General features: G+C 36.2%; 1 protein-coding gene across 7 annotated transcripts; it reads left to right on the top strand.

Moving 5' to 3' along the window:
* Positions 1 to 996: 996 nt before the first annotated feature.
* On the top strand, positions 997 to 27,667 carry LOC108829153 (serine/threonine-protein kinase ATM). Of its 7 annotated transcripts, XM_018602814.2 has the most exons (79): positions 998 to 1,219; positions 1,722 to 1,830; positions 1,924 to 2,067; positions 2,454 to 2,612; positions 2,732 to 2,927; positions 3,024 to 3,180; positions 3,286 to 3,422; positions 3,519 to 3,606; positions 3,936 to 4,039; positions 4,358 to 4,456; positions 5,038 to 5,094; positions 5,298 to 5,379; positions 5,922 to 5,996; positions 6,538 to 6,579; positions 6,651 to 6,721; positions 6,962 to 7,010; positions 7,139 to 7,210; positions 7,655 to 7,798; positions 7,896 to 7,982; positions 8,068 to 8,252; positions 8,567 to 9,149; positions 9,237 to 9,308; positions 9,421 to 9,591; positions 9,671 to 9,796; positions 10,210 to 10,337; positions 10,820 to 10,976; positions 11,075 to 11,121; positions 11,192 to 11,255; positions 11,386 to 11,460; positions 11,838 to 11,957; positions 12,165 to 12,350; positions 12,617 to 12,738; positions 12,818 to 12,887; positions 12,982 to 13,109; positions 13,646 to 13,787; positions 13,869 to 14,009; positions 14,105 to 14,203; positions 14,297 to 14,343; positions 14,831 to 15,017; positions 15,103 to 15,324; positions 15,703 to 15,774; positions 16,050 to 16,119; positions 16,656 to 16,773; positions 16,870 to 16,993; positions 17,166 to 17,300; positions 17,493 to 17,603; positions 18,139 to 18,186; positions 18,282 to 18,386; positions 18,690 to 18,776; positions 19,213 to 19,530; positions 19,803 to 19,915; positions 20,252 to 20,318; positions 20,403 to 20,477; positions 20,936 to 21,058; positions 21,218 to 21,382; positions 21,455 to 21,553; positions 21,770 to 21,921; positions 22,033 to 22,237; positions 22,439 to 22,486; positions 22,607 to 22,690; positions 22,806 to 22,889; positions 23,344 to 23,424; positions 23,541 to 23,630; positions 23,714 to 23,776; positions 24,053 to 24,193; positions 24,281 to 24,337; positions 24,426 to 24,485; positions 24,923 to 25,017; positions 25,110 to 25,218; positions 25,383 to 25,472; positions 25,567 to 25,646; positions 25,744 to 25,822; positions 25,917 to 25,963; positions 26,029 to 26,128; positions 26,497 to 26,628; positions 26,716 to 26,850; positions 26,936 to 27,001; positions 27,119 to 27,262; positions 27,367 to 27,667. In XM_018602814.2, exons 1-79 carry the CDS (start codon positions 1,151 to 1,153, stop codon positions 27,442 to 27,444), a joined length of 9,063 nt encoding a protein of 3,020 aa, XP_018458316.2. In that variant the 5' UTR covers positions 998 to 1,150; the 3' UTR covers positions 27,445 to 27,667. The 7 variants fall into 7 exon arrangements, with proteins under 7 accessions (XP_056842101.1, XP_056842100.1, XP_018458316.2 ...); XM_056986117.1 differs by having other exon boundaries at positions 14,105 to 14,343; XM_056986118.1 differs by lacking the exon at positions 998 to 1,219 and adding an exon at positions 1,325 to 1,432 and having other exon boundaries at positions 14,105 to 14,343.

A 27,667-nucleotide genomic window follows, 5' to 3' on the forward strand; every position in this document is an offset into this window, starting at 1 on the left:
ATCTATTCTATTAATTATCCTGTATGACCAATTAATAAAAGGTATTTTAGAGCATTGTTAACCGTTCGTAACTTCCCTCGGCATATGAAACGATAATTTGGGCTTCGAATATTGTTAACCGTTCGTAACTTCCCTATATTCCTGTTTTTATGTTCAAATAAAAAAAACAAATAATTTGGACTGAATATTGACAAAAAGACGAAGCCTTACCATATGATACATGTACATACTTACAAAACTTATCTATTCTATTAAATTCATATCATACAGAATATGATTATACAAACACACAAACATAAAAATTATGTTTCTTTAAAAAATAAAATTAAAACTAAAACTAAACAACTAAAATTAAAATTAAAAATTATTATCATGATCCGATATTCTACAGATTTTAGTTTAACGGGTTTTAAATAGATTTCTACATTTGGACCCGCCTTTTTATATTTTTTAGTTTTATATTCTTTTAGAAATTTAATTTTTATATTTATATGTTTTAGTCATATTTGTGTTTTTCATTGTATAACATTTCTCTTAAATAATTAATAGGAGGTTTTAATCATTGTATTAAAATAGTTTTACCATACATATATCAATATGTTATGTTTCTATTTTAGTAGTATTGACTAGATTCGGATTCGCCTTTAAAAGAGCTGGTATATTTTTTTGTTTTACATATTTTAGAAATTTAATTTTTATATTTATGTTTTAATCATATTTATATTTTTATTTGTATAATATTTCTTTTAAATAATTAATAAGAGGTTTTAATAATTATCGTAAAATAATTTGACCACACATATATCAATAGGTCATATTCCTGTTTTAGTATATTGATATTATATAATGAAAAAACGTAAATAAAAACATAAATATAAAAATTAAATTTATAAAAAAATGTAAAAAAAAATATATCCGTCCTTCTAAGGGCGGATCAAAATCTAGTTTCACTTATTTTTCGATTTAAAAATAAATAAAAACAATATACCCAATTATAATTTTTTTTGATTCCGGGGCACTACAGACGATTCCTCTAAACCCTGAACCTCTTTCCCCGGAAATTCAAAATCAATTTACTTTTGGGGGTTTTCACGAAGATCGTCGTTTCGTTCTCGGATTATGCTGTAGAAGTACCCAGTTCAATTGCACGATGGTTACTTCGAGGGATATCCATGAGATCGTTTCCAAGCTCTCGTCGGATAAAGCCAAAACTCGTGAAGTAAACTTTTCGCTTTATCTTGTCTTAATCGCCTGGGTTTCAGGCCCGAAAATGGCAGAGATGATTAGGGTTTTGTCACTGTTTAAAGTGTGTGTGTGTGGGGGGGGGGAGTTAATTCGTCTGGGTTTGAGTGAAATGAAACGACGACGTCGATGAAACAATAGCACCCTTAATCTGCAATACATGTCGGTTTCTATGATAGCCTCGAGTAGGGTTCGTGTGTTTCTTCGCCTGTTGCTGTGTAACATCTGTGAAAAGACAATTATATTTTTAGTTGAAATTAGGTTTCTGGCTGCTTATTTAATTGTTTGCTAATGGGATTTAGTTTACTTTCTTGATTTGATCATACTGCTGGTTTTAAGTGTTTGAATTTGAGTATTTCCTTGGTTTTCAGTGTGATACCAACACTTATGTGGCTCCCAAAAGTAAGCCATGAATATGGAGCAGCAGTGACTAGAAACTAGTAGTTTGCTTCATGTTGATGGATCTCTTACATGTGCAGGATGGAGTCAAGTTGTTGAACATATGGCTCGAAGGAGAAAGGTCGATTAACTTCTGTAGGTTTCTTTCGCAAAACACAGCCGAGCTTAAGTTGGACGAGATTCCAAATGGTAGGTGGTGATTTTTTCCATTGAAAAATGTGATGCTATTATAGATTAGATTAAGCTTTGAAGTTAATTCCAGCACCTTTCTTGTTGTTGCAGCTGAAACGTGGCCCTTTTTGGTTAAAATTCTTCTTCAATGTGTATCAATGGAGGTGTCAGGTAGTAAGAGACGGATACCCAAACCAACTTTTGCGAAGGCGCTTCGAGTTGTTATTCAGAGAGCCGAAGAAACCAAGTTTCCTGGTGAGGAATATAGTAATTGTTTTTTGTTAGTTAGAAACAGAGTAATATGCTTTAAACGTTACCTTTAATTATTCTGTGCTTGCAAGACGCTGTTATCTAGCCTCTTGGTCAAAACAATTTGCTATCTGAATTTGAGTTTTTTCCTGTGGTTACTGGAACCGTAAAATTGCTTAGAATAATCTGGGAGAACGTGAACATTGATTTAATATGGTTTTATGGAACTGAAATACGTTAGGTGTTCATCTTATTAATACGCCACATGCGCAATTGTGTTCTGCATGTCAGTTATTTTCTCATAGAATGTATCTTTATGCTTACACTTCGATGGTAGATTTCTTTTATTATCAAGATTTCATCTTGTTTGGTAATCTGTTCTAATGTCTCAGGTGCCTTTCCTTTGCTATCTATGGCCAAAACCATCTTTACACATATACATGATATTTTGAGCAATACACCTAGCTTTCATTCAGAGTATGGGAACATACTCCGCCATCTTTTGGAAATTAAGGAGTACCGTTTCCAAATGAGAAAGCGTACATATTCCAGTGAGTTCTCTAAAAATCTAAATATTCTACATGTCCAGTCTTGTCAAGGATATAGTGTGTATGGTGGTATGATGGTGTTGGTCCTGTTCGATATCTTTTTAACATAATGTTTCTGCAAGGTTTGGTGATGTTATACATAGAAAGGGCGGAAGCAGGGTTTTGCGAGAAAAACAGTGGTCAACATAGCCAGAAGGAGGAGGCGTTTCGTTGTATTGTTACGCTTCAGTCACTTTTAGAGAACCCCCCAGGAGATTTTTCTGATGACATTCGAGAAGAAATTGTGAATGGTCTCATTCACATCTTCTCTTCTATAAGGTCAGATTTTATTTGTTACTCAACGTCTCACTCATATTTGTACCCTCCTTTGCAAACAATAGTAAAAGCTATACTAATTTACTATAACATTTTCAGAGATGAAGTAAAGCTCTCACGCAAGCTTATTGAATGTGTAAATTCCTTCTTGCTGAAGGATGGTCCTAACATAGGCTCCTTGTCATTGGACATTCATAATGCGGTCCAACAGTTTGTATTCCGTTGCTGGTTAACAACCCATGATAAGAACCTTAAGGTTTTCTGTTGTGGTACCCTTTATTAAACACGTGATTTTGTTTCTTCTACAGCTCCGGTCTAAGTCAGTTTTATTTTTTTTTTGTTTTCTTGTTCTACCTTTCAGGAGATACTTGCTTCTTATGGAAGGCTACAGCTAAATTTGACAAGAGGATCTAGTGAATCTAGTTCTCTGGTGGAACAACTTTTGGACGTGGTTACTCGTGAACTGGATCTTGGTAGTTCATCAAGTTCTGCATCACGGTATATATTTTATATGTCTTCTCTTCAAAGGGACGACTTCTTTAACTTCTACACATCTCGCGAAGTTATGAATTTTCTAATTAAAAAAATATTTAGGGGTGATTCAACCAAGGATGATAAGTTTGGGACGTTGAGCAGCTATCAGAATAGCTTGGTTGAGTTGGCTGCACATGTGCTCTACCGGGTATATGTTTATATTCACTTTATTTTGTATACAAGATCAACAAACCATTTATTTGATTTCAGCAGTGTCTGGATTTTGCTTCATCTACCTTCAGGATTTTTTTTTAAAATTGATTTGCATTATGATTTTCTGAAGTATTTTTGTTCGGCACTGAATTTTGATTTTGTATACTTCGAGAATCGTTTTATCCTTTTTCAAGTACAGCCAGTGGAATCCCATCACATAAATGCGTGTTTAGTCACCCCTTTGTGTATACTTGAATATTATGTCCGTGTTTGTCTGGAGGGAATGTGGGAGAGAAAGAGTGCTAATATTCTGAACTTTGGCAGGCGGTTGTCAATACTACTAGATCATCACTGTCAGAGAAACGAGCTCGAAGGCAACATATTACATTGCGTCTTGTAGAGGCACTTACTGAAGGAAGATGGCTGTGGTATGTTTCTAACTAGAGTATATCCGATCTGCTAATATCTTCTTTGGGAGTGTTGTTTCGATATATGTGTAGCCATATCATTAGAATGCCTTTGATGAGCGTACCATTTGTTTTCTATCGACATGTAACTTCAGTTCGATTTGTAATGCTGGAGCACTAGCTAAAGTGGCATAGCACGTCTCTTATTAAGAAGAAAAACTCTTCTTGTTTCTGTCACTCTATATGCTATCCTAGCATTATTTTGAATTTCTTGCTCCCTGCTTTACATAGAAACTATTTATTGCGATATGTAGACTGAACTACATAAGCTTTGTCCAGGTGTGCTGCTTTTGGTTGTCTAGTTCGGACTTATTGTACTCGCATCAACAGGGATCTCCTTATTTACTGGTTTGAAGCCATCTGCACAAACTTTCAAAGGTAACTTGGGAAGTTGTACTTAGTTATTACGTGGACCTATGTTTCTTTGCCTCTGCGAAAGCTGCAACTAAGAGCGTAGGAGTTGTTTGTTAACACTTTCTGGTATAATTCTCTTTTAGAATATCCATTGCCACCTTATCCTTTAACATGCTTCACTGATTAGATTACTACATTTAACGGAAGAAGCAGTTGAGAACATACGCACGATGTTTATCATACCATAAATAGTACGGGGTGAATGATGTGTCTTAACCAAGTAAACACAAGTCTATGACTGCACATCAGGAGCTTACTGATTCATTAGATTTGATTCTAAATTAGTAGTTTCTCATATTTACCAACTTTTGAAACAAAAATATTATTCAACGTTACTTTACACTTTGTATTCTCTTATGATGGTGGTACCTTTACTGGTAGCTTTTTTCCATTAAAATACCTGATAACTAACTTGATCGAACAACCGTATTCCCTTTGCACTGTAACAGCTTAAAATTGCAGATGCTGCTACTCATAAATAATTCAATGTTATACAACCATTGTCTTTAACAGTGCTTTGATTTACTTAATTTTGTACCTGACAGACTTGTGGAGGATGCTAGTATGAGACGTTCTTATGATGGTCTATTATGGACTTTGAGGTATGGAGTTCAGGTGTTTACTATTCTGAATATGCAGCAAGTTCCTTCATATATTCTATTCACTTCTGTCGAGCTGTTTAATAGAAAAACATGTGAAATGATAGGATACACTTAGGATCTTAGTTGGCCTTAACTTTTCAAGTTCTAAATTCTTTGATCCTATATCTTAGTTAGTATATTGTGAAAATTATTTCTTTTTGAAGGAGTTTGCAAGGGCTATCTTCTGGGTTGTTACTTCCAGCTGCTACTATCGACATATCAAAGTCATCTGTTTCCTCAAGTGAGGTACATACCTTTCTTGCCTTTGTTTGTGTGTGTGTGTGAGTCTGATACACATATCTTGGCAAAATATGGGTTTATAGCGTCCGCCAGAAATATGGGTTTAGAGTTTATTTTGGTACTGTTACTAAAATATGATAGTACTTGATTCCCTTGATCATACTGTGGCGAAGTTAAGGAAAAATATTGTTTCTCTATTTGCATCTTGGCAAACTTTTTCGGTGTAAAATGTACGAAACATTAATGGCCTGTTCGCATATAATTTTTTTTTGTTTTGATGTCAAGTTCAGCTCTACTCAACTTGTGTTTATAAATCATCTGACTAGTTTTTGATAGAAGTCGCTGGTCATTATTAGGCTTTTGGTATCCTACTTTGGCTGCTTGGGTTCTGGAAATCATTAGGACTTTTTGTTTTGTGGTCGCTGAAACGGTTTTCTTGCCTTGTTCATTTTCAGATTTGTATTGGATTACGTGATTTAAAATTATATTACGAACCTAGTTTTCGTTGTAGTTAGCTTTTGGTTTCATTAAAACACATTTTTTTGCAGCTAGATCGTGGTTGGCAATTGATCTGGAGCTCTTTAATCCATGGACTAGCAACATTCAGCAGCATGACCGTAATTGTATGTTGCACATATCTACTTATATTCTTTCTTGTTTCACACTATATACTCCTAAAACGGTTGCTAGTTTTGGAAGAAACTCGAAAAAACAAAATAAAATCCTGAAAACTAGGTAGCAAGTGAAGCTTGAGCTTATAGGTAACAGGAAAACTAAAATTTATTCTTAACCTCTTAATCTCTCTTCAAACAGTGAAAAAATTAATCTCGTCGAGGATTTGTCGATCAAACCTTAGTGTTATACTGGTTCAGCGTTTCTTTTCTAGTCATTTCCCTTTAGATCATGCTCTTACATAAACGCTGTAATAGTTTTGGTAATTGGTCACATGTTGATACTTAAATATATAAAAAGGATAAAGTCCTCTTTGACAGCGATCTAGGTAAATTGGTTTTCTTGGTTTATACTACTGTATAGGTTGTTTGGTTAGCTGTTTGAGCTAAAAAAATTTCAGTTACTCGGTTTGCTTAGCTGTTTAGTATCTACGATACATGTGGCTGATGCTACTCTGTTCTGCAATCGGATGTTCAAATTATCTTAATGCAGGTTGATGCTGTCTTGGTGCTCCTGGGATCAATTATTTCAAATGTAAGTTTGTAAATTAAATTCTAACAGAAATTTTATTGAGCTACTCTTTATTTTATTGTCCCTTCGTTCAGAACCACATAAACGTGGGGATTCTGCCTCAAGAAGTATGGGATCACCAATTATTCAGACATATACCCTCTGAGTAAGCCTTTTATCCTCATATCTTCATAGTCCATGATGGATAGCTAATCTTGAGGTGCTAATAGGCTAGAGTCCAACTTTTACTGTGGAAAATAAGGAAATGAGCAATGAGCTTGGATACATGTTGTTCTATTTCGAGATCATATAATATTTCCTATTATAAGATTAATGTGTGTTAGGTTGGAATTGATAGTTGTTCAATTGCTCTATTGTTAGCTAAAGAATTGTAACTTTTACTCAGGCCGGCCTTGTACTTCATTGCATGTTATTTTTCACGTATGGGTTGCCAGGTATGTAAACTGGTTCTCACATGAACTGTATGGTCTTAGTTACCTTCTTGGTTACTTTATTGCTAAATAGACCTTCAAGTCTTGAAAAACTATTATATCATCATGGCTCTGTCCTCTCGTTTGTGCAGGGAAACCTGCAAGATGATCTACATCTACGACGCAATCTCCTTAGAGCAGTTTGTGGTCCCCTTAGCTGGAAGGTAGATTCAGTTCCCTTTTCCAGAAAAGCACAGATATATTTGCAACAGGGATCTCATGAATAATCATATTGTTTGTCTGATTATTGTGATACCTCTTACTCCCGTGGTGGAGGAATTGTCTACCATATGACCAAGCCAAACCATTCGTCTGAAATTATGTTTACCCCAAAAGATTGATCGTAGGATAAGTTTAAAGTTAAACACTTAATTCTAGGTTCAGGCAGCGAAAATCATGTGCTCTATTTGTTATTTCTTGCCAACTAGTTGGTAAGAGCTGCATTATATTTCTACCTGATTTGTGAAACTGAATATCTAAGAGAATTAGAAATCTAACATGTTCACTTAGTCAAGTACAGTGTTGTGCATCTATAAGTCTCTAGTTGTGTGTTTCTCATTGTCCACACTATCATGTTGGAGATCTTACTTATGGCTTATATATTTTAGGGTCGTTTAACACTGAATGAGAGAATGGTTCGCCTTCTACCAGCAGCTGCTTTAGCCCTATGTACTGGTTCCACAACGACACTTCCATTACCCAAGGAACATATCCCAACACCATCGAGTTGGGATGCCTGTGAAGTGGTGAAGGTGCATATTATGTTTGTTATTGAAGCTCTGAATAGTTCTCATCTCAGAAAATTTTGCAAGTCTAAACTGGAATTCACTGTTGTTGTTTCTTTTCCAGATGGATGATGTTGAACAAGAAAAAAAATTTGGACTGTTTGAATGCTCTGTAGAGGTTCTAACAAAAGTTTACTCGGATTCTAGCAAGGTGGAGGATCCTTCAATTTTGTTTCACCTTTTCCTGAACCTCATTTCTTCATTGACATTATTTGTGTGTATCTTTTTATTTTCAGATCTCTAGTTACCGAGTTCCTGATGGAGTACAACTACCTCTGGTACTAAGAGATCCATTGCTTCATGACATGGAAATCTATTTTGCTAGCATTATCCCGGAGGACAGTGAGAAAGGACCACTTTCCGACATATTTATGGGATGTTCTCTGCTGTGTCATTTTATGCATGGTTCTTATACCACAGGGTTAGTCAACACATCCTATTCTTGGTAACTTGTGAATGATTGTTTCTTGTCATTTTTTATATAAAAATAGTTTATGACAAAAGTGTCATAGTTAATCTTGACAGAAGGTGAACACCCACTTGTAGATGTGGCTATGTTCAGGTAGTAGTGTCACCATGTTCTATGCATGTAGTTTTTCTGAAGCAAGATCACGTAGTTTGACTTTTCTAACCGGTGGTTGTGAATGTTGCTGCAGCTGCGATGAACTAGCTTAAGATGTATCTCTCTGCGTGAACTTTTCTTTCAGTCACTTGAATTTTTGTTTTATTTCTCAGGAAGGGTAAGGGAAGCACTTCGTTCTACTTAAAAGCAAGCCAGTATTTGTTAGAAAGCCTGGACTACGCTGTTGAAGCAGTTTCAAAGAGCCTCTATGATTTTCAAAGGCTTGGATCCTTGGGGTTTGGCTCAGATTTTAATGAGAAAAGTTCTATAATAGTTTCGCTGAGGTCTCTTACTAGTTCTCCTGTCTTCAGCAACAGAAGAGACCAAAATCTTCTTGCCACTAGTTATGATACTGTATTTCACTCCTTAGAGAACCTTTTACGGTCTTTTGCTAAAGTTTACGGAGAATATACTGAGCACTCATGGAATACCCAATCTGACACTGTTACTTCGAAATCTTTAGCACTTGATCCCCCAGAAGTTGGCAGGATTGTGGATATGGATTTGGATCTAGCTGTAGACACTAAAGAGATCGATCTTATAACTGCCGGTGGAAAAGCTGTTCCCGGTGTACCTGTTTCTACGGGGAACTGGAAGTTGGGCATGATATCACTTATCTCATGTTTTTCTCCGGTACTTCAGTTTCCTACATGGGATGTTTTATATAGTATTATGGAGAAGGAATTTGATCCTAAGGTATTAAGAATTTTTTCCACATGTCAATCTCTCAAGCTTTTGTTGTGACTTTACAGAAACGTATTGTTCAACTGCTTATATTTGCAGGTTTTGGAAAATATACTCTATCATCTATGCCAGCTTTCATGCTTGACTTCTATGCCGAAGGTTTATGATTTGGTATGGAATTCAGCTGTTGCTTAAATTGTTATGATATTTGGAGGATTTTATATTAATATCTCCACTTTTTCTTTTGTTTATGGTTTTTTTGTTTCACGATTTTATCTTTAAGGTTATTTTCTTGGATGATATGCTCAACACACAAGTAAAGAACAAGCGTAACTGTCTCAATATAGTCACTGCCTTACATGTTTTACTTCATAATTTGTTATCCTCGGGGATGGATTCTTCTGGACTCAGACCAAACTCGGATTTGTCTTTGAAAGAAGGAGAGAGTTGTCAGGTAGCGCCTCCTCTTGATTGAGTTGATTATTTGGTTATTTTCCTTGATCTGCTTGATTCATCCCCTAAGTGCCGTGCAGGTCTTTGAACAACTTGGCGCAATGGTGAATAAAGTTTCTGAATGTGGTCTCTTGGGCTGGTTTGGGCGTGTGAGGCTTATCAGCTGTATATGTAATTTTGTCTTGCTTAATCCTCAGATTGGTCAGGTAGCTACTTCTCTTATAATCCACTAATTCACTAGACCTAAAGAACTGGCATACGCAGTATTTATAATCACGCCGATTTTGCTTCTCTTTTTAGTGTTTTCGTAGAGCAAACAGTTTCCTGCCTTAAAGGTTTCGTGACTTAGTTTACATATCAAATACCATTGAAATTGAAGAATAACATTTTCGTGTACATTCTGTTCAGATGAGATAGTTCCTGTTGTTTGCAGATGAAATATTGTAATTTTTCTTGCGCTCATTATGTGTACTTCAAACATTAGTGCTAATTGTTTGTCTTTTTGGAATTTCAAATAAACCGGTTACAATTAAATATTCTGCTCTGTTCCTTGTTGATTTCATATTTCATTAAGTATCTTGCTGTCTACTTCATGGAATTTCTGTTATAATTTGTACAGACAATGATTGAGCGACTTCTACTAATGCTAAGTGACTCTGATTATCGGGTACGGTTTGTCCTGGCAAGACAAATTGGGCTTTTATTCCAGACATGGGATGGACATGAGGCATTATTCCAAGATATTTGGTACGCTTAAGTTTGGTGTTTGTTTATTTAAAACTATTTGCTATCCTATTGTTTTTAATACGGTGTTATCTTAGTAAGACAGACTGTTAGATGACAGATGTTTGTGGCTTACCAAAAAAGGAAAAAGAGGAAGAGGCTGATTTCTTCTTCTTCTTTTTTTTTTCTGTGTGGCAGAAAGTATTGTTTAATAAACACAATGCCTGCTAAAGTTATTTATATTTCTTTCTTGAAATCCTTCGACAGTTCTGTGTATCATTTTTCCTTTTTGATTGTGAGTCTTTTGAATTTCAGCATTCTGTAAGTTCTGATGTTTCATAGAGCTTGTTATTCTTTGAAATATTAGCTTGCTACGGTATCTATTATTATACTCTTTTGATTGAAGTACCTCATTTGCTGTTAATAGTTTAGTTTTATCATCGTTTACAGATACTGTCCGGTTGAAGTACCTCATTAGTTGTTATTTTTCCCCATTTCCTTTCCAGCTCCAGCTTTGGTATTATATTGGTAACCTCCTCAAAGGAAAAGCCTGTCACTGCAAGAGATGTTTTGGCTGCTGGTCCTCAACCTCGCCCAAAAATGGAGACTGTCATCATCACTCTTATGCACCTTGCATATCACAGTGAGAACATAGAGTTGCAAGTAATATATTACTCATTTTTTCTTGAATTCTCGGAATCGTGTTGAGTAGTAGCTTTATATAAAGTATTAACATCGTATTCCTTATGGGTGAAACGCAGGCTGTTTTTATGATGTGCGCTGTTTCAGCTATAGATCCTTGTCAGAGGTATTTCTCTCTTGTATGTCTTTTTATTTACTTGAAACCTTCTTCTACTTATCTGGGTTTTTTCTAATAGGGAATTAATCATTGCTGCACTTGACAATCTATCAGCACAACTCCATTACCCTTCTAGGTTCAAGGTCTGATTATGGATTCTCGTTTATTTATTTCTTCCCTAGCTTCTCGCTTTGCATTTTTCTGCTATCAGCTGATTTAGCTTTGTAAATGATATCCTGATGACTACATCTCTTTCAAAACTGGTTTGTGCAGTACCTGGAAGAACTCTTGGGCCCGATCCTCTTTTTCTGGATTGCATGTGGTGTCAGTTTAGCTGCTCTTGTTGAGGTATGCCGCCAGCTGATATTCTGTTTTATAGATGGGTGTCTTTTCTGTGATGGTCATATTACCGTTACACTCAAGTAACTCATGAGCATATTGTTTGTATCCCTTTGTTCATAGGAGTTTCATTTGTTTTATAAACTTCTAACCAAATGAAAATTAGAGTGAACAAAAAAAAAAAAAACCAAATGAAAATTATTTGAACTTGTGTTACAGTACTAGGTTCAAATTCTTTTTTCACTCTTGCACACATGTCTAAAATATTGAAGATATCGGCATGTGCTTCCAAATATCCAGCAATTTGTTTCATGATTGTGGCAGTTATCAGAATGGAATGAGTACATGTTAGCATTTTATCTAATCGGCTGTTTGTTTTGTTGCAGACAAGTCAGCTGTTCATTCTAAATGCTGAACCGAAATATTTCATCAACTTTTGTTCCCACTGGCTACTTCCAGCTCTTCTGCTGCATGAAGATAATACTAACCTTGATTGGGTAGCTAAGGTAAGGCGCTTCCATATATTTTATGGACATATGCTGATGTTTCAGATAGATGCGATTTCGGTTATAGAGACTTAATTTCTTTAATGAAATTGAAACTTGTATAACTTTTTTGCTTGTTTTCGTCGATTTTGGGTTGGCCCTTCAGATAAGGTCAGAGATTTGAATTTTTCCGATCTCTATTTCACTGATTCTGTCTACAATATGCAGATGGCTGGCAAACCGGTGGCTGTGTTGGTCAAAGAAAATTTTGTGCCAATCTTTTCGATATGTATGGGATTGCACTGTAGTAAAACATCAGAATGTGAAAAAGGTGCATTGGTGCTTCAGAATTCGATATTACATGTCGGTCAGATCACCGAGACTGAGAGGGATAAGCTCATTAAACGGAATATGGTATGATACCAGTAACATTTGACTCATGATTCCAGCAATCTGTCTTTATTGTTTGTAGTGGAGAATTCCATCTGTTAATTAGCTAGTATGGTCAGCTAGTTACAAGTTGTCAAGCCTTCCGATCCAAAATCTAAGCATTGTCAACTACACGATCACTTGTTGGATGCTTTATTTTCATTTTGCCGGTGATACTAGCTTCTGAAACTATAATATTATATAAGGTATAACGTATCGAATCTCTGATTGGCACCCTGTTCTAATCGCAGGTATCTATTGTTAGTTTTGTTTTATCACGTGCATCCTCTTCACCAGAACCTCCGGTTCCTACTTTTTCTCGTGACACCATTTCACGTGCAGTTCAAACAATTGTGGATGGTTTTCTGGAAACGTAACATTTCTTGCTCGCTCGATCTTGGCTTTCTTTTTCCTCGTTTTCCCTTTTCTAATGTCTTACTTGGTTTATGCAGCGCTGATTATCCCAAGAATGCGGTGGTCATTGATAATATCAATGTTTTTCGCCCAGATAGAGTGTTCATGGTGAAACTTTCATTTGCTGAAGCTTTTTCACAAGATAGCAATTTTATTATCAATTTGATACTTAGTCACAATATTTTTTGTTGTTGTTTGGCAGTTCATCACAGAAATACATTATAAAATGTCAGCTGCATGCCATCATCGGCATACGCGTCATCACTTGGCCGCTCTAGAAGAGCTTACTATTATTCTTGGTCATAGAGCTTTAGTTCCAAGTTCCTTAAAGTGAGCAGAATACTCGATCTATTTCTTTGAATTCTTTGATTGGTGATATTCAAGTTTTATAAAACCAAAGTGACTTTCTTCAGACTTTATTGAATGTGAAGTAGCAATGAGATTGACCATTTTGGTTCTTTTTCAAGTAAATACTATGTTGTAGATGTTAGAACTTAGAAGGTGTAGTTTCTTATCTGCTTTGCTTTTGTCTTGAACTCGTTTGTTAAATGCAAGACACTGATTATCATGATATCTTACCCGATCAGTGGCTTTGCATGGTATTTCTTTAGCGAGAGTAGCTTCCAGTTTTGATCTTTAGCTTGATGTTATATATATATATATATATATATATATATATATATATAAATCTTTAGCTGATATTTTAACAACCAAGGCTACACTCTATGATGTGTGATACTGCTAGGTTACTCTGCTAATAAACATGAGTGTCATATGTAAATTTAAATTTTGGTGGTATTGAAGGGTGAATCTCCATTTTTGAGCTCTGAAGAACAACTTTGACCTTTACTTGTGGTTTCTTTCAGTTATATATTCAATCTTGTTGGACAATTTATCGCCTCTCCCTCATTACAAGACCAGTGTTGTAGTATAGCTTCCTGTTTGCTGGATTCGTTCAGAAGCAATCCGGCCAAAGAAATTGTTGGTGTACTAGGTGACCAACTCCAGGTATGCTATACTAATATATTGGTCCACTTTTTATTACTTCGAGAAAACGTCGTTTACCTTCTTTTGGTGCCTACTCTCTAGTTTTTGGTCTCAAAGCTAGTTACATGCTGCATCGATGCTGAAGCGAACTCCAAAGTTTCTGGTTCTAAGTCATCTCAACTTGTAAATTTGCTCCACAAGCTAATTGTTAATTCAGAATCTTCTCTCCATGAAGATATAAGAGTAGGCGTTCAACCTTTAAATTGCCTTTCTTTTATCCCTACCACTACAAGGAATCATCTAGAAATTTATGCTTCTTGATTTGTCATCTTTTTCAGGATTTAGAACCATTGCCCGATATGGAAAATTTTCGTGTCATTCGCGAATCACACATCAGGATATGCGAAGGTTACTCTCCAAGGAATCATCTGTTGAAGGTCGAACACACTGAAGTTTTTAATAATTACATTGTTGTTGGAATTTCATCACTAACAGTTTTTTGTGGGTTCTTTCCTGTTCCGCTACAACAGTGTGCCAGAAGATCATGTTATCTTCCACCAAGATTCCTTTCCTGGAGGTATCATTCTATCTTTTGTTAGTTAAATCGTCCGGTGATATTCATTAAGGCTAACCATAAGTGCCATGATTGGGGGGGATGTTAACTTTAGAATTAAGAATAAGTATGGTTCCTTCCATTTTATTTTGGGGACTGTGTTTTCTAATTACGCAAAGAATCATTAGTCGAGGGATTTCTCACTTCCTGTAATTCGTTTCTGGTTATTTTTTTACTAGGACGGGTAGATGTCTGAGCTACTTTGTTTTTATGTTTCATGTTTGTGCTCATGAGTGAAACGTTTGATTTAGGTTTATGTTTTACAAGTTAATTTACAAAGCAGAGATTGTTTGTCTTTCAATTTTGCCAATCTGGCTTCTACCTTGATAGCAACAAATTTGATAACTTCGAGCCGATAACATGCACAATGAAGCGTTTGCCGAATATACTGCCCATTAGTCCTATTTCTTTATCAATTTCTGCAGTTTATCAACTAATCATGTCTTTACAGTCTCCAAGCGCTGCACAACAAGCTCATAGCTACTGAAGCTTCACAAGGAGAGTCAAATCTCGAAACTGGAGATAGCTTTTGGCATTCTGATGATGAAATTGTAAATGCTGTTTGGACTCTTGTCCGGGTGTCTGCTTCAGATGAGGCAGATAATATGAGATTGTTGGCGTCGGATTTTCTTTCCAGGGTATCTGTCATTCTCTTTTGTGGTCAGTATCTCTTACTTTGCAAATTTGAATATCTGGTCTCATTATCTTTTATTTTAACTGTAGGTTGGTATTGGGGACCCCCACACTGTTGTTTTCCATCTTCCTGGGGAGTTGAGATCCATGCATGATCTTCAATTTGTTAGCCATAATAAAGGATCAAAAGATAGTTCTTATACTGAGAATGGCATATCCGATGAAACCCTTATCTCACTGTTAAAAATTCTGAAGAAGTATCTTTTGGATGACTCTGTAAAGATAATTGATGTGACGTCTCAAACCCTTCGGGTCAGTTTTCTAACATTCTTACCTATCTAAACTTGACCTTCGTTGGGCTCATAGTTTTTCGATCTCTCCTGTACAGAATTGATTGTGTATCTGAATACCGTAATGTTTGGTTCTGACCTAATTTAGTGTGACTTTTCTCAATTTTGTTGTAGCTTTTTATTGATAATTTAGCAATCTACTAAGATGCACAGGAAAGTCATGAATTTTTCTGTCTAATGTGCGGTTGTATTTTTGTCAAATATGTGTTGTCACCTTCCTAGTAGAGGCGTTGTTCATATTTCCAAAGATTTATTCTGTACTATCTTGGCTCCTGTCTCAAAAAGCTATGTTTAGAATTTTCATTCAGCTTATATAGATATCCTTTTCTCCTTGCTTTAGGGAATTCTTTCTACTGAAAGGGGGCAGCAAGCATTATCTTCTATCGATTCGTGTGAGAGATCTTTGATTGAGGTAAGTTTCTCCTCCGCATTAGCTTTCTGGTCTTGTGCTGCTTTTCATGGGTTGATATTTTCTCAGATAATTCATATATTGAAAAATTGTTCCCATGGGGAAGATAAAACACTTCATCGTAAAAAGAAAAAATATTCAAGATCTGGTAAATTTGATTTTAATAGTCACATTCTGACATTTATGGATATATAAATGATGATAGATTCTATTTTCTTGTTAGAGTTAATTAAGTACAAGCCTGCTCTATCTACTCAGATGTCTACTCTTTTTTGTAGGTACATGGCAGGGGCGTTAACCTTGACACTGTTGAAAAGATCTTACTGGATAGCGAAAAGCAGTACAAAGGTAGTTTAACTATATCATGAATCTTGACATTGTTGAAAAGTTATTAGAAGAAATAATCTCCATTTAGCTTTCTCATGGTTTATGTCTATAGTCCCACGCAAAAAAAAAACTCTGTATGTTTTCTATGACTGTTCTTCCTGCTAGATGTTATAATTTTCACTGCCAAGTTTCAGGGTAAGTGCTTGTCTAGAAACTAATTGAATGCTGAAATCTATGTTACTGAAGGAAGGCTATTATTTATATTGTTATTACCATCTAATTTTTAATGCAACCTAAAACAAAAATGGAGTCATTGATGAATTCATAGGCATATCAATTCCTTTTGGCAATCATGCAAAGTTGTTCTAATCGATTTTCGGGACATATATATATATATATATAATTAGTGAATTCAGTTTACGTTTTTTGGAGAATCTAATCCTCTATTTCAATTTTCACTTGAAATGGACATGTCGGCTCCAAAAAAGTTTCGTTTCATGTTCCCGTTCTTCGTTTTTGTTAATTTCTTAAAAATTGTTCATTTTCGGCGCTGTCAGCTGAGAACTTTTCACTGGAGAAGTCTGAGGTGTGGTCCACGTATAATAAAAACTTTGATGGATGGATTTGTCAGCTTGTGTACTGTATGATCTCTTTATGTGAGGATGTCCCAATAAGGTATCTGTTTGGTTCCTACCTACCTTAATTATCCAGTTACGGTATTCAAGTAAACTCTTGCACTCAGTGGATCATTCTGGCTGTTTTGTCTGACAGGTTATGCCAGAATATAGCAATGCTGAAAGCTGAAATTTCTGAGCTTTTGTTTCCAAGTGTTATTGTTAGTCTTGCAGGAAGGGTAGGGACAGATATCAATTTACACGAACTAATTACATCACAGGTAAGGCTCCTCTTTTTTTGCCCTCATGCATTGTTCCTTCTCTGTAATCACTGTTTTAACCAAATTCACTTCTCTCTTGTACTTTTCCTTCCCCATCTTGATTTTTATTGTACAACAGTATAAAACCACTGCAGAGAACTATTTGTTAAAGCTTGTAATCCCCATTGGGCAGGTGAAAGAGCACATCTTCATTGATTCAAACAAGCTAACAAAGTCGAAGCAGATCATGTTAAATACCCTGAATGAACTGCGAATGTGTTATGTCCTTGAAAGATCAACTTTTTCTGAGCAAACTAAAAGAGAAAAGGTTAGGGTAAATGCATTGATTCCAGCGCTCTCCTAATTGAATTATCTGCTATTCATGGGGAGTAAAAAAGGATATTCTGCTATTTGTATCCACTTTATAGTGAAATCTGATTTCAGATTAGTTTGTTCATACAAAAAGATCTGTACGAAATATGAGAGATTACTAAAACAAATGTCTGAAATTTTCTTGCAGAATATTAAGCATTCTAACTACAGTTCTAGATCTTGCTCCAGCGCTGCTAAGATCAGAGATGTGGAAACAGCTAATGGAATGGCAGCGTCCATAACTGCAAATTGGGACAAGGTGTTCTCTATATTATATGAACTTCAGTTACTATATGGATTTTTATGAGGAAGAGCATTACTGATCCATGCAATATTTCATGTGTCTGGAATCACCGAAAGTTCCTTCTCGAAGTGTTTTATTCTCCAACTAAGATTACAACTAGATTTAACCCAAAAAAGAAGATGATTTATAACTATTGGCGGTAGTACATTTTTCACGTTGTTGCATTATGATAGCCTTGTTTTCTTTTTTTTTATTGATCAAAATGATAGCCTTGTTTTAATTTGTGTTTATGTCATACAGAAGAAATTTTGTACTTTGAAATGATCGATGGAGGTTTAGTAACTTAATTTATCGCAAAACAAAGCAATCCCTGCAGCTGTGTGCTATATTTTTGATTAACCCCATTAGTATTAACTGTCTCATATATTTTTTCAGTTAAATATGTGTGTATCTTTCCATATGGCGCTAGTTGGCTCATCAGTATTCCTCTTGAAGTTTTAAATTCAAGCATGTGTTACTGTTCTTACCTCTTGTTTCTTTTGTTGATCAGGTTTATTGGCTTTCCATTGATTATCTTGTTGCTGCCAGATCAGCAGTAGTGAGTCATCCTTTTTCTTTTAAATCATTAACCAATTTATGAAAGTAGAGGCTCTAAAATTATTTGCAATATATAACTCTTTTCTTTCTTCCCAGGTTTGTGGTGCATATTTGACCGCCGCCATGTATGTTGAGTATTGGTGTGAGGAGAAATTTGGAAGTCTAAGCCTCGGAGATCCTGATTTTTCTTATCATGATATGGTAATTCATGTTATCCATTCGGGATCATTGAATTATACAATATTTTACTCAGGCTCCTCCATTGTTTTCATTGTCTTAACTAAATAGTTAATAGGCATTGTCGTTTATGCTTAATGTCTAATGTGTAATCATGGATCATTGTCATATGTGAAACTCTTATGGGATGCATTTTACAAAATTGCATTATTTGTTCTTCATGTAGAAAAGGGGTTACAAATTAGAGTTTTTACGATATTTCATGTGGAAAATAATTTGGTTTGTTTGTGCTGCTTTCTAATATTTCCTTTCCTTTGTGGCTAACAGTTACCGGATCATGTTGAGATACTTGTGTCTGCAATAACAAGAATAAATGAGCCTGACAGCTTGTATGGGGTTATACATTCAAATAAGGTTCGATTTTGATACTAAAAGTGTGTCCTATAGACTACATGTCGGATAACGTGTCTATTGGAAATGGTTTGCTAGTCATAAAAGTGGTTATATTAGCCCTTCTGTTACGTATTATAAGAATATTGTGAGAAAACTGACATGATTCCGCTGCTAATATCAGATGAGTATACATAGTCTAAATAGAAAATTATAACCAAAATAGTGAAACAACTACACTAACTAAAAAGTGTATATTGGTTATCAATGAAACCTAATATGCTAAGTCTTTTATTATTTATTTTTACTGCTGAACAACGAAAACCATTTCTGCGTAGAACCAAGGATTTTCAGGAAGAAATGACGTAACTAAATCATATGCAGTACTTTTTGATATTTTGCTGGTTTCGTATATGTGACTAACGCTTCCTGTTTCTTGTATATGGATGCAATCTGAAAGTTGTCTGCTCAAATAACCACATTTGAGCATGAGGGAAACTGGAGTAGGGCACTTGAGTACTATGACTTACAAGCACGTTCACAGAAGATGGTGGTGCCTGGTAGCCTTCCTGAAAATCTAGGGGTGGAACATTTTCAGCCAACAACTAGTGCACAACATTCTGTCTTTGGCGAAGGGGAGGTCCAGAGACAACCTTTCAAAGGGCTCATTAGGTCGTTGCAGCAGACAGGCTGTATGCATGTTCTCGATCTGTATTGCCGGGGCTTGACTTCCCGAGAAGGCTCCTTTCAGTATGATCCAGAGTTCATCGAATTGCAGGTATGCATCCTGATTTGGTTAAGTTTTCTCCTATTTACGCACCTGGATAAGGTTGTTGGTTAGTTCATAAATATTTCATGCGATAAAGAAACGATATGATAAAGCAGAGATCTTCGAGTAGCTTGGCAGCAATATTTACTAAATAGTGAAATTTTGGTTAGATAGTTGGCCCATATTCTGTTTTGACAATTAACAATTGACCACTACTCAGCTGTCACACGATAGTTGTGGGTAGGTGATAATTTAGCTACAAATTGACTTCTTGCTTGCAGTATGAGGCTGCATGGCGTGCAGGAAAATGGGATTTTTCTTTACTTTATCCACAAACGCACTCCCCACCTATGCAACATGTCAAGAACAATATTTATCATGAAAATCTGCACGGGTAACACATTTTCACTCTTACCGATGATGCTATTCTTAGACATTAGATTATTTCCTTGTTTGTAGCTCTTGATTGCACCAAATTTACTTGACATCTTATCTCCGCTAACTTTTCCGTGGTCTTAGACTTTTTTTTAAAAGGAATGATGTGTTACAGAGGACTTTTAGAATAGATTAGCTGAAACCACTATAATTGTTGGTCTCTAGCTTTACTTTCCTGGGCCACGTCCTAGTATGAATGGCCAGTTGAAATGAAGTCTTTAGATTTCGAAAAGTCATTGCCAATGGGACACTAGCTCCCATTTTAGGCCTGTATCTTTACATGTTTACTTCTCAGTTGTTTAAGAGCTTTGCAAGAAGGGGATTGCAATGGGTTTCATGTAAAACTGAAGGATGCCAAGAAGGTAATGCATGATTTCAGTTTATCACTATTGAATTCGAAGGCGCAAGCTTCTGTGTTAAGAATATTTGATTTTGCTCTGTTTCAGGAGCTTGTATTGTCCATTTCCCGTGCAAGTGAAGAAAGCACTGAATTTATATACTCAGCAGTAGTGAAACTTCAGGTATATAAGTTTAGATTGGCACTAAAGTACGTCATTTGGATGCCAAATTATAGTTTTGCCAAGATTACTTTCTACTCCTTATTGCTCATGTCTTTATTTTGATAATGGAACCCTCTGTGAATGCCAGACCTCCTTTTTTGGTTAAGGTCATATTGATTTTGCCTAGCCAATTACTCAAACATGTGCTGTCGTGGTGTTCACCTTTTAAGAAAGTACCTCTGCATCTCAATGTTTCCTCACAAAACAATATCCTTTACTAAAGATTTTATCTGTTGAGTGATTCCTAAACTAAACTTGAATTGTCAAGCTGTTGGATTTGTGAATGCAAGCTACATGTTCATTTTAGATCTAGAGAAAATATATAAATTGCTCAAGATTTCAGGTCCTTTTGGTAAACAATGTTTTTGAATTTCTATATGGAATCACTTTCGTGATTTTTGATATTTTATCATGTCCAGATTCTTTATCATCTTGGACTAGTTTGGGATCTTCGCTGGACGACATCTTCACATGAAAGTGTGCAAGGCTATCCAGTCAAACAAATGGCATGTGCAGACCCTGTGACACCAACAATGGAGCAGGTATTTTCCTTTGTAACTTATTTTTTCAAGTGGTTGTTCACTAGCTTCAAGTAATGACTTTAAGCTTTAAGAATTTAGTCATTGGAGCATCGTAGTTTTGCACGTATGCTAAGTGAGATAATTATTTGTCCTGAGGCGATTTTATAATATGAACTACAGTTGTCTTGGCTTAATAAGGATTGGATCTCTATTACTACACAAACTCAGTTGCACATGAATTTGTTGGAGCCATTAGTCGCATTTAGGCGAGTCCTCCTCCAAATCTTGGGATGTGAGCAATGTACTATGCAACATCTTTTGCAGTCTGCTTCGTTACTTCGCAAGGTATGTATGAAAAGCTACCATTTCACTTGTAGTAGGATGCCAGGGAGAAACACATTATCTTGTTGTTTTCAGGGATCAAAGTTTTCTCATGCAGCCGCGTCTCTGCATGAGTTCAAGTTCCTTTGTGCAAAAAGTGATGGAGGACAACCTGTTCCAGATTGGCTTGGAAGGGTACATTTTAACTTCCCATGTTTTGTGGAATTTTACAACTGGAAAAATTATGACTGTCATCTAATAGTTGTTACTTAGGACATAAAATAATTCTAATTGAATGAAGGCATACAATATTTCCTTCCCGATCTATTAGTTACTTTTCCTCTTAGATATGTTGTATATCTAGTGATCCACTAGAGATATGCTTTCCAGTAACTTTTTGTGCTTTTTCAGATTGAAGAGGCAAAACTATTACATGCCCAAGGGCGGCATGAAGTTGCCATCAGCCTGGCAAACTACATCTTACAAAATTATCAGTTAAAAGAAGAGGCTTCAGATATATACCGTGTGATTGGGAAGTGGCTAGCGGAAACCAGATCTAGCAAGTAAATAAAATGTTACACTTTTATTTTGGTTGAAAGTATCCATCTATGCTCGACATGATCTTATTTCTGAAATCTCAACTCGGTCCCTTTTTTTGTTTCTCTTGGATATAGCTCTAGAACAATTTTAGACAAGTACCTCAAGCCTGCAGTTTCGCTTGCCAAAAACCCGAGTTCCGAGATCAGCAAAAGATTGGTAGATAGACAAAGCCAGACTTGGTTTCATCTGGCACATTATGCAGATGCTCTGTTTAAAAGTTATGAGGAGAGACTCTCTTCCAGTGAATGGCAAGCTGCAATGCGGCTACGAAAACACAAGGTCTCCACCATTTGCTATTACATTTCTTTTTCTCTGTAGTTCTTTTTTTGTGTGTAGAAAATGTCTGTTTTTTCCCTCCTTATTGGGGCACAGATAAATGAATAATTCATCTCTTCGCTGAGTTCATCTACAGTTTCGACCCCAAAGGTCGTTTTTCTTCTGTTGTTGAGGAAACTAACTAGCCTTCTTATTTTTTTTCAGACGAAAGAGTTGGAGGTGCTTATTAAACGTTATAAGAAGTCAAAGAAGGCAAGTAGTTGTCTACCTCCGTATGCTTGATCTCTGAACATCTCTTTGCACAGAACAGTATGACTGCCGGTCTAGAAATGTCGCTCATTTTATTCCATATTTGGTATTTTACCGTACTAGGGGGAACAATCTGACTATTCACTGAAGATTCAAGAGCTGCAGAAGCAACTAACAATGGACAAAGAAGAGGCAGAGAAGCTGCAGGTGTTCTTTATTCCACCCAACAATCTGGCTGCTGCGGAAAAATAGTCATGGTTTTTTTTCTAGATGGATGATATTTACTGATACATTATCTTTCCCTTTCTCCTCAACTGCATAGGTTGACAGGGACAACTTTCTGAAACTTGCGTTGGAGGGGTATCAACGTTGCCTGCAAATTGGTGACAAATATGATGTCCGAGTGGTAAGTTATTTAAGTATTGCACTGAGGCTTGCATAATGTAAGGTGTGAATTAATGGCTAGGTTTCCTTCATTATAACAGGTGAGGAAGTGTTTGAGTTTACTTTAGAGTCAAATATGGAATTCCTTAGATTAGCTGTAATTGTTAGGTTATAGCATCTAGTGAAGCTTCCTTAATAGGAAATATCGACTTGTACAGATAAGTGTAAGGTTTGGGGTATATGGACGCATACCTATATACGCCTGATTTATGATAGAGTCACCTTTGAAACTATATATACTTTATACACTTTCGTGTTTGGGATTCGTGTCCAATTTTTTCAAACACATTATCAACAAAGATATTAGAGTTTTATCTGGCCTTGAAGAATATTTGACAGATTTAAGAACACGTGGTGTACTCTATTATGTTGCTGAAATACGGAAACATTTTTGGAACTAATTTTTCTTTCTACAGGTCTTTAGACAAGTATCCATGTGGTTTAACCTCGCCTCCCAGAAAAATGTTATTGATAACATGTTTAGCACCATTAGTGAGGTACTTGACTGATGGGGTCTGATTTTATCTGTTATAGACTATAGAGAAGGAAATCTGTAGTCAATTTTTCATTTTTTTGTTTAATCAACTAATAATCTCCCTAAACGTTCTTGCAGGTTCAGTCTTACAAATTTGTACCACTTGTCTATCAGATTGCTTCAAGGTTGGGTAGTTCTAGAGATGAATCAGGATCTAACAGCTTTCAGGTGGAATGCATTTTAAGTTGGTTATTATTGAAAACTCAAGACCATAATGTGTCTAGCTAATATATACGAATTACTACTTGCAGTCTGCTCTGGTTTCACTTCTCAGAAAAATGGCCATTGATCATCCATACCATACTATCCTTCAGGTTCTGAAGAAATGTTATATTTATTATTTATGTTTCACTTTTTCGGTTTGGTCAACTGGCATAGAACTTGCTAGAAGTGCATAAGTTAAAACCATTGAATGTCCGATGACGTCTTGAATCTATATGGTGAACAGAGTAAAGACCGTTGTGCTATGTAGCGTGCCATGGAATACATTATTTGCAAGTGACTTTGTCTATATCTTTTGAAGTTACGTTACGTATCTAAATGCTCTGCTCTATATGTTTCTCGTATTTTCCTTTTGAATTTTGTTTTAGCTTCTGGCTTTGGCGAACGGTGATAGAATCAAGGATAACCAACGCAGTAGAAACTCTTTCGTGGTTGATATAGATAAAAAGGTTGCTGCAGAGCATCTTTTGCAGGATGTATCACAGCATCATGGGCCTATGATTAGACAAGTAAACCCTGTTTTCATCTAGTCGTATGGATCATTGACACTTTCGCCTAGTTACTTAACTGCAGATCGTGATATTTTTCTTTTTCAGATGAAACAACTGGTAGATATCTACATCAAGCTTGCAGAGCTTGAAACAAGGAGAGAGGTCTGATAATTTTATAAGAATAGAGGAAGTTTTTTCTTATACTGTTTGCTGAATCCAAATAACATTTGCGGAACTCTTTCCTTCACAGGATACTAATAAAAGGGTAGCACTGCCAAGAGAAATTCGTAGTGTGAAACAATTGGAACTTGTAAGCACGCTTCCAGTTATCCATTTGCATGCTTATCTAGCGTTGGCGTGATTATTAGCTTGTAGGACACCATATATGGAATTAAGACTTTAAATTTGATGTCTTCAATCTAGATAGGAAAAGCTTCCCTGGGTCATTATGATAGGCTATACATACGACTGAAAATTTAGTGGCAGCTATAGACGTTTTAATAATTGTGTAAATTAAATGTTGTCCTATGTGTTGGTCTGATCCTAATTTGTTTGTTCCCATGTTTACTTAACAGATCAATTCTCTTCGCTGAAATAAGTCTGGCAATATAGTTTTCTCAATGTCTTTTAATTTGGAACAGATGTTTTCCGTTTTCTTTCTTGATTCAGATATTGAATTGCGCTTTTTCTCTATGCTTCAAACGTAACAGGCAAACTTGTATTATCGGTCTTTTGTTTTGAGTTTAGGTACCTGTAGTGACTGCTACAATTCCTGTTGACCGTAGCTGCCAATACAATGAAGGGTCGTTCCCTTCTTTCAGAGGTTTATCAGATTCTGTTACGTAAGTCCCTGTTCAATCAAAATAACAATTTCATTTGACATTTCTAGTTTAAAATAGTATCTTATCTGAGACAACATCTTCTGGAGATGCAGAGTGATGAATGGTATTAATGCTCCAAAAGTAGTTGAATGCTTTGGCTCTGATGGCCGAAAATATAAGCAACTTGCAAAATCTGGCAATGATGACCTCAGACAAGATGCTGTAAGAGTTTCCTAATTTTCTAATCTGATTCTTACTTGCATTGGCTGTAATGCGGCACTGCTCCATCTACTGGCAGAAAATTGAAAATATGCTGAGCTAGCCAAGCTATACAATTTAACATATAGAATGGTCTACCTATGCAAAGCGTGTATTATTGTCTTCAGGTTATGGAACAATTTTTTGGGCTCGTCAATACCTTCCTACATAATAATCGGGACACATGGAAGAGAAGATTAGCTGTACGCACATACAAGGCACGTCTCTCTAATCTATCTCCAAGACGTCCGTGTCTTTAGAGAACGTTTGAGTCAAAACCTTTTATAATTATATGTTCATACATACGCTCAGGTTGTTCCTTTTACCCCAAGCGCTGGTGTTCTTGAGTGGGTTGATGGCACAATTCCACTTGGAGATTATCTTATAGGAAGGTTGGTATTCTAAATTATTATTTACTGTTACATGGTACATCAATCGCATTTCCAAGTCGTGAAAGTTTGAATCTGCTGTTTGCATGTCAAATCACAGCTCAAGAGCTGGGGGCGCTCATGGTCGTTATGGCATTGGAAACTGGAATTATTCTAAATGCCGAGAACATATGTCGAGCGTAAGCTCATTTCATTTCTCAAATCTTCTCAGTTGGCCATCATTTACATCCGGTAATTTCTATCAGTTAATCTTTGCTGACTGGTGGCTTGTAGGCAAAAGACAAGCGCAAAGCCTTCATGGATGTCTGCACAAACTTCAGGTTGCGTTCTTTGTGAAACTTTAATTTACTCCGGTTGGTAGCTGACAAATCCATCCCCTTTGCAGGCCTGTCATGCATTACTTTTTCCTGGAAAAATTCCTGCATCCTGCTGACTGGTTTGTGAAGAGGCTTGCGTATACACGTAGTGTTGCAGCTAGTTCAATGGCAAGTATATCCACATTTGATGATATTTTTTCTCTCTTTCAGTTTATCATGGATGGGAATTTCAGTTTGTGTAGCTATAACGGAAAAAATCATTCATACCCATCTAAATGACATAAAATAAGCTATCAGAGAAAGTGGAATACATTTAGGCAGCTGGTAATCTTAGTAGAGTCTATCTTTCTTATGTAATGAGGAAGCCATCAGAGAAAGTGGAATACGTTTTGGAAGCTGTTAATATCATTAGAGTTTAACTTTCTTATGCAATAGAACATGTTGAATTCTTAGTTGACGCACCTTAAGTAGATGTTCAAAATTTTTCCCTTCTGATTCATCTCTTTCTGAACATTGGGCGTTTGTTTCGCTATCAGGTTGGGTACATCGTTGGTCTTGGTGACCGTCATGCCATGAATATTTTAATCGATCAAGCCACAGCAGAAGTTATCCACATAGATCTTGGAGTTGCCTTTGAACAAGGATTAATGCTCAAGACTCCTGAACGGGTATGCTCTTTCCGTTTTCTCTCTTTAAATATTATTATATTATACTGGCCTCTGCACGATTCTCATTTGTTCTTTCCGATGTGACAGGTCCCTTTCAGGCTGACAAGAGATATAATTGATGGAATGGGTATCACAGGAGTGGAAGGCGTTTTCAGGAGATGTTGCGAAGAAACCTTGTCTGTGATGCGAACAAATAAAGAGGCCCTCCTTACAATTGTTGAAGTAACCAAAACTGAAAGTTCAATTATGATGCTGAAAATATAAAAAACATATATCGAATGCTTAGTCAAGGTGGCTTGTTTTGCAGGTTTTCATACATGATCCTCTATATAAATGGGCCTTGTCCCCTTTAAAAGCTTTGCAAAGACAGAAGGTGCTTCATGAAAATCATTGTGTTCCACTTCATTATGTTGTCTTGTTAATATTAGTAATTTATTTTTTCTTTTGAAGATGTTATCCAGTTTCTCACACGAAGGTGTATTTGATCCAGGAAACTGAAGATTACGATGGCATGAACTTGGAAGGATTACAAGAGGAATTCGAAGGTAACAAGGATGCTGCACGTGCCTTGATGCGTGTCAAGCAAAAACTTGATGGCTATGAGGGTGGTGAGATGAGAAGCATACATGGCCAGGTAAGTTTTTGTGACATTTTTGATCAAAAAAGCTCTTAAATTGTTATTGGTTTCACAATTTGACTGAGTGAGTGTATTTGTTCGAAAACTGATTTGCTTTGTAGGCACAGCAACTAATACAAGATGCAATAGACACAGATCGTTTGTCACATATGTTCCCTGGTTGGGGGGCCTGGATGTAACTAACAACAGCAGCCTTCTTCCGCATATGCTCCAATTTCTTTTGGTCTGTAAATATTGAAAGTAATGTTCAAACACTCTGCTGCCAAGTTTTGTATATTAGCCCAGGACGATGGTATGGAGCATTCTGCTACAAACTATATCTTGGGTTGGCGGTACAGTTGTATGATTTAAGAGCTAATGGGCTCACGCGTTAATGTACACCCACCAACATGAATTAAACTA

Source organism: Raphanus sativus, chromosome 5, assembly GCF_000801105.2.
Source record: "Raphanus sativus cultivar WK10039 chromosome 5, ASM80110v3, whole genome shotgun sequence".
Lineage (NCBI taxonomy): Eukaryota > Viridiplantae > Streptophyta > Magnoliopsida > Brassicales > Brassicaceae > Raphanus > Raphanus sativus.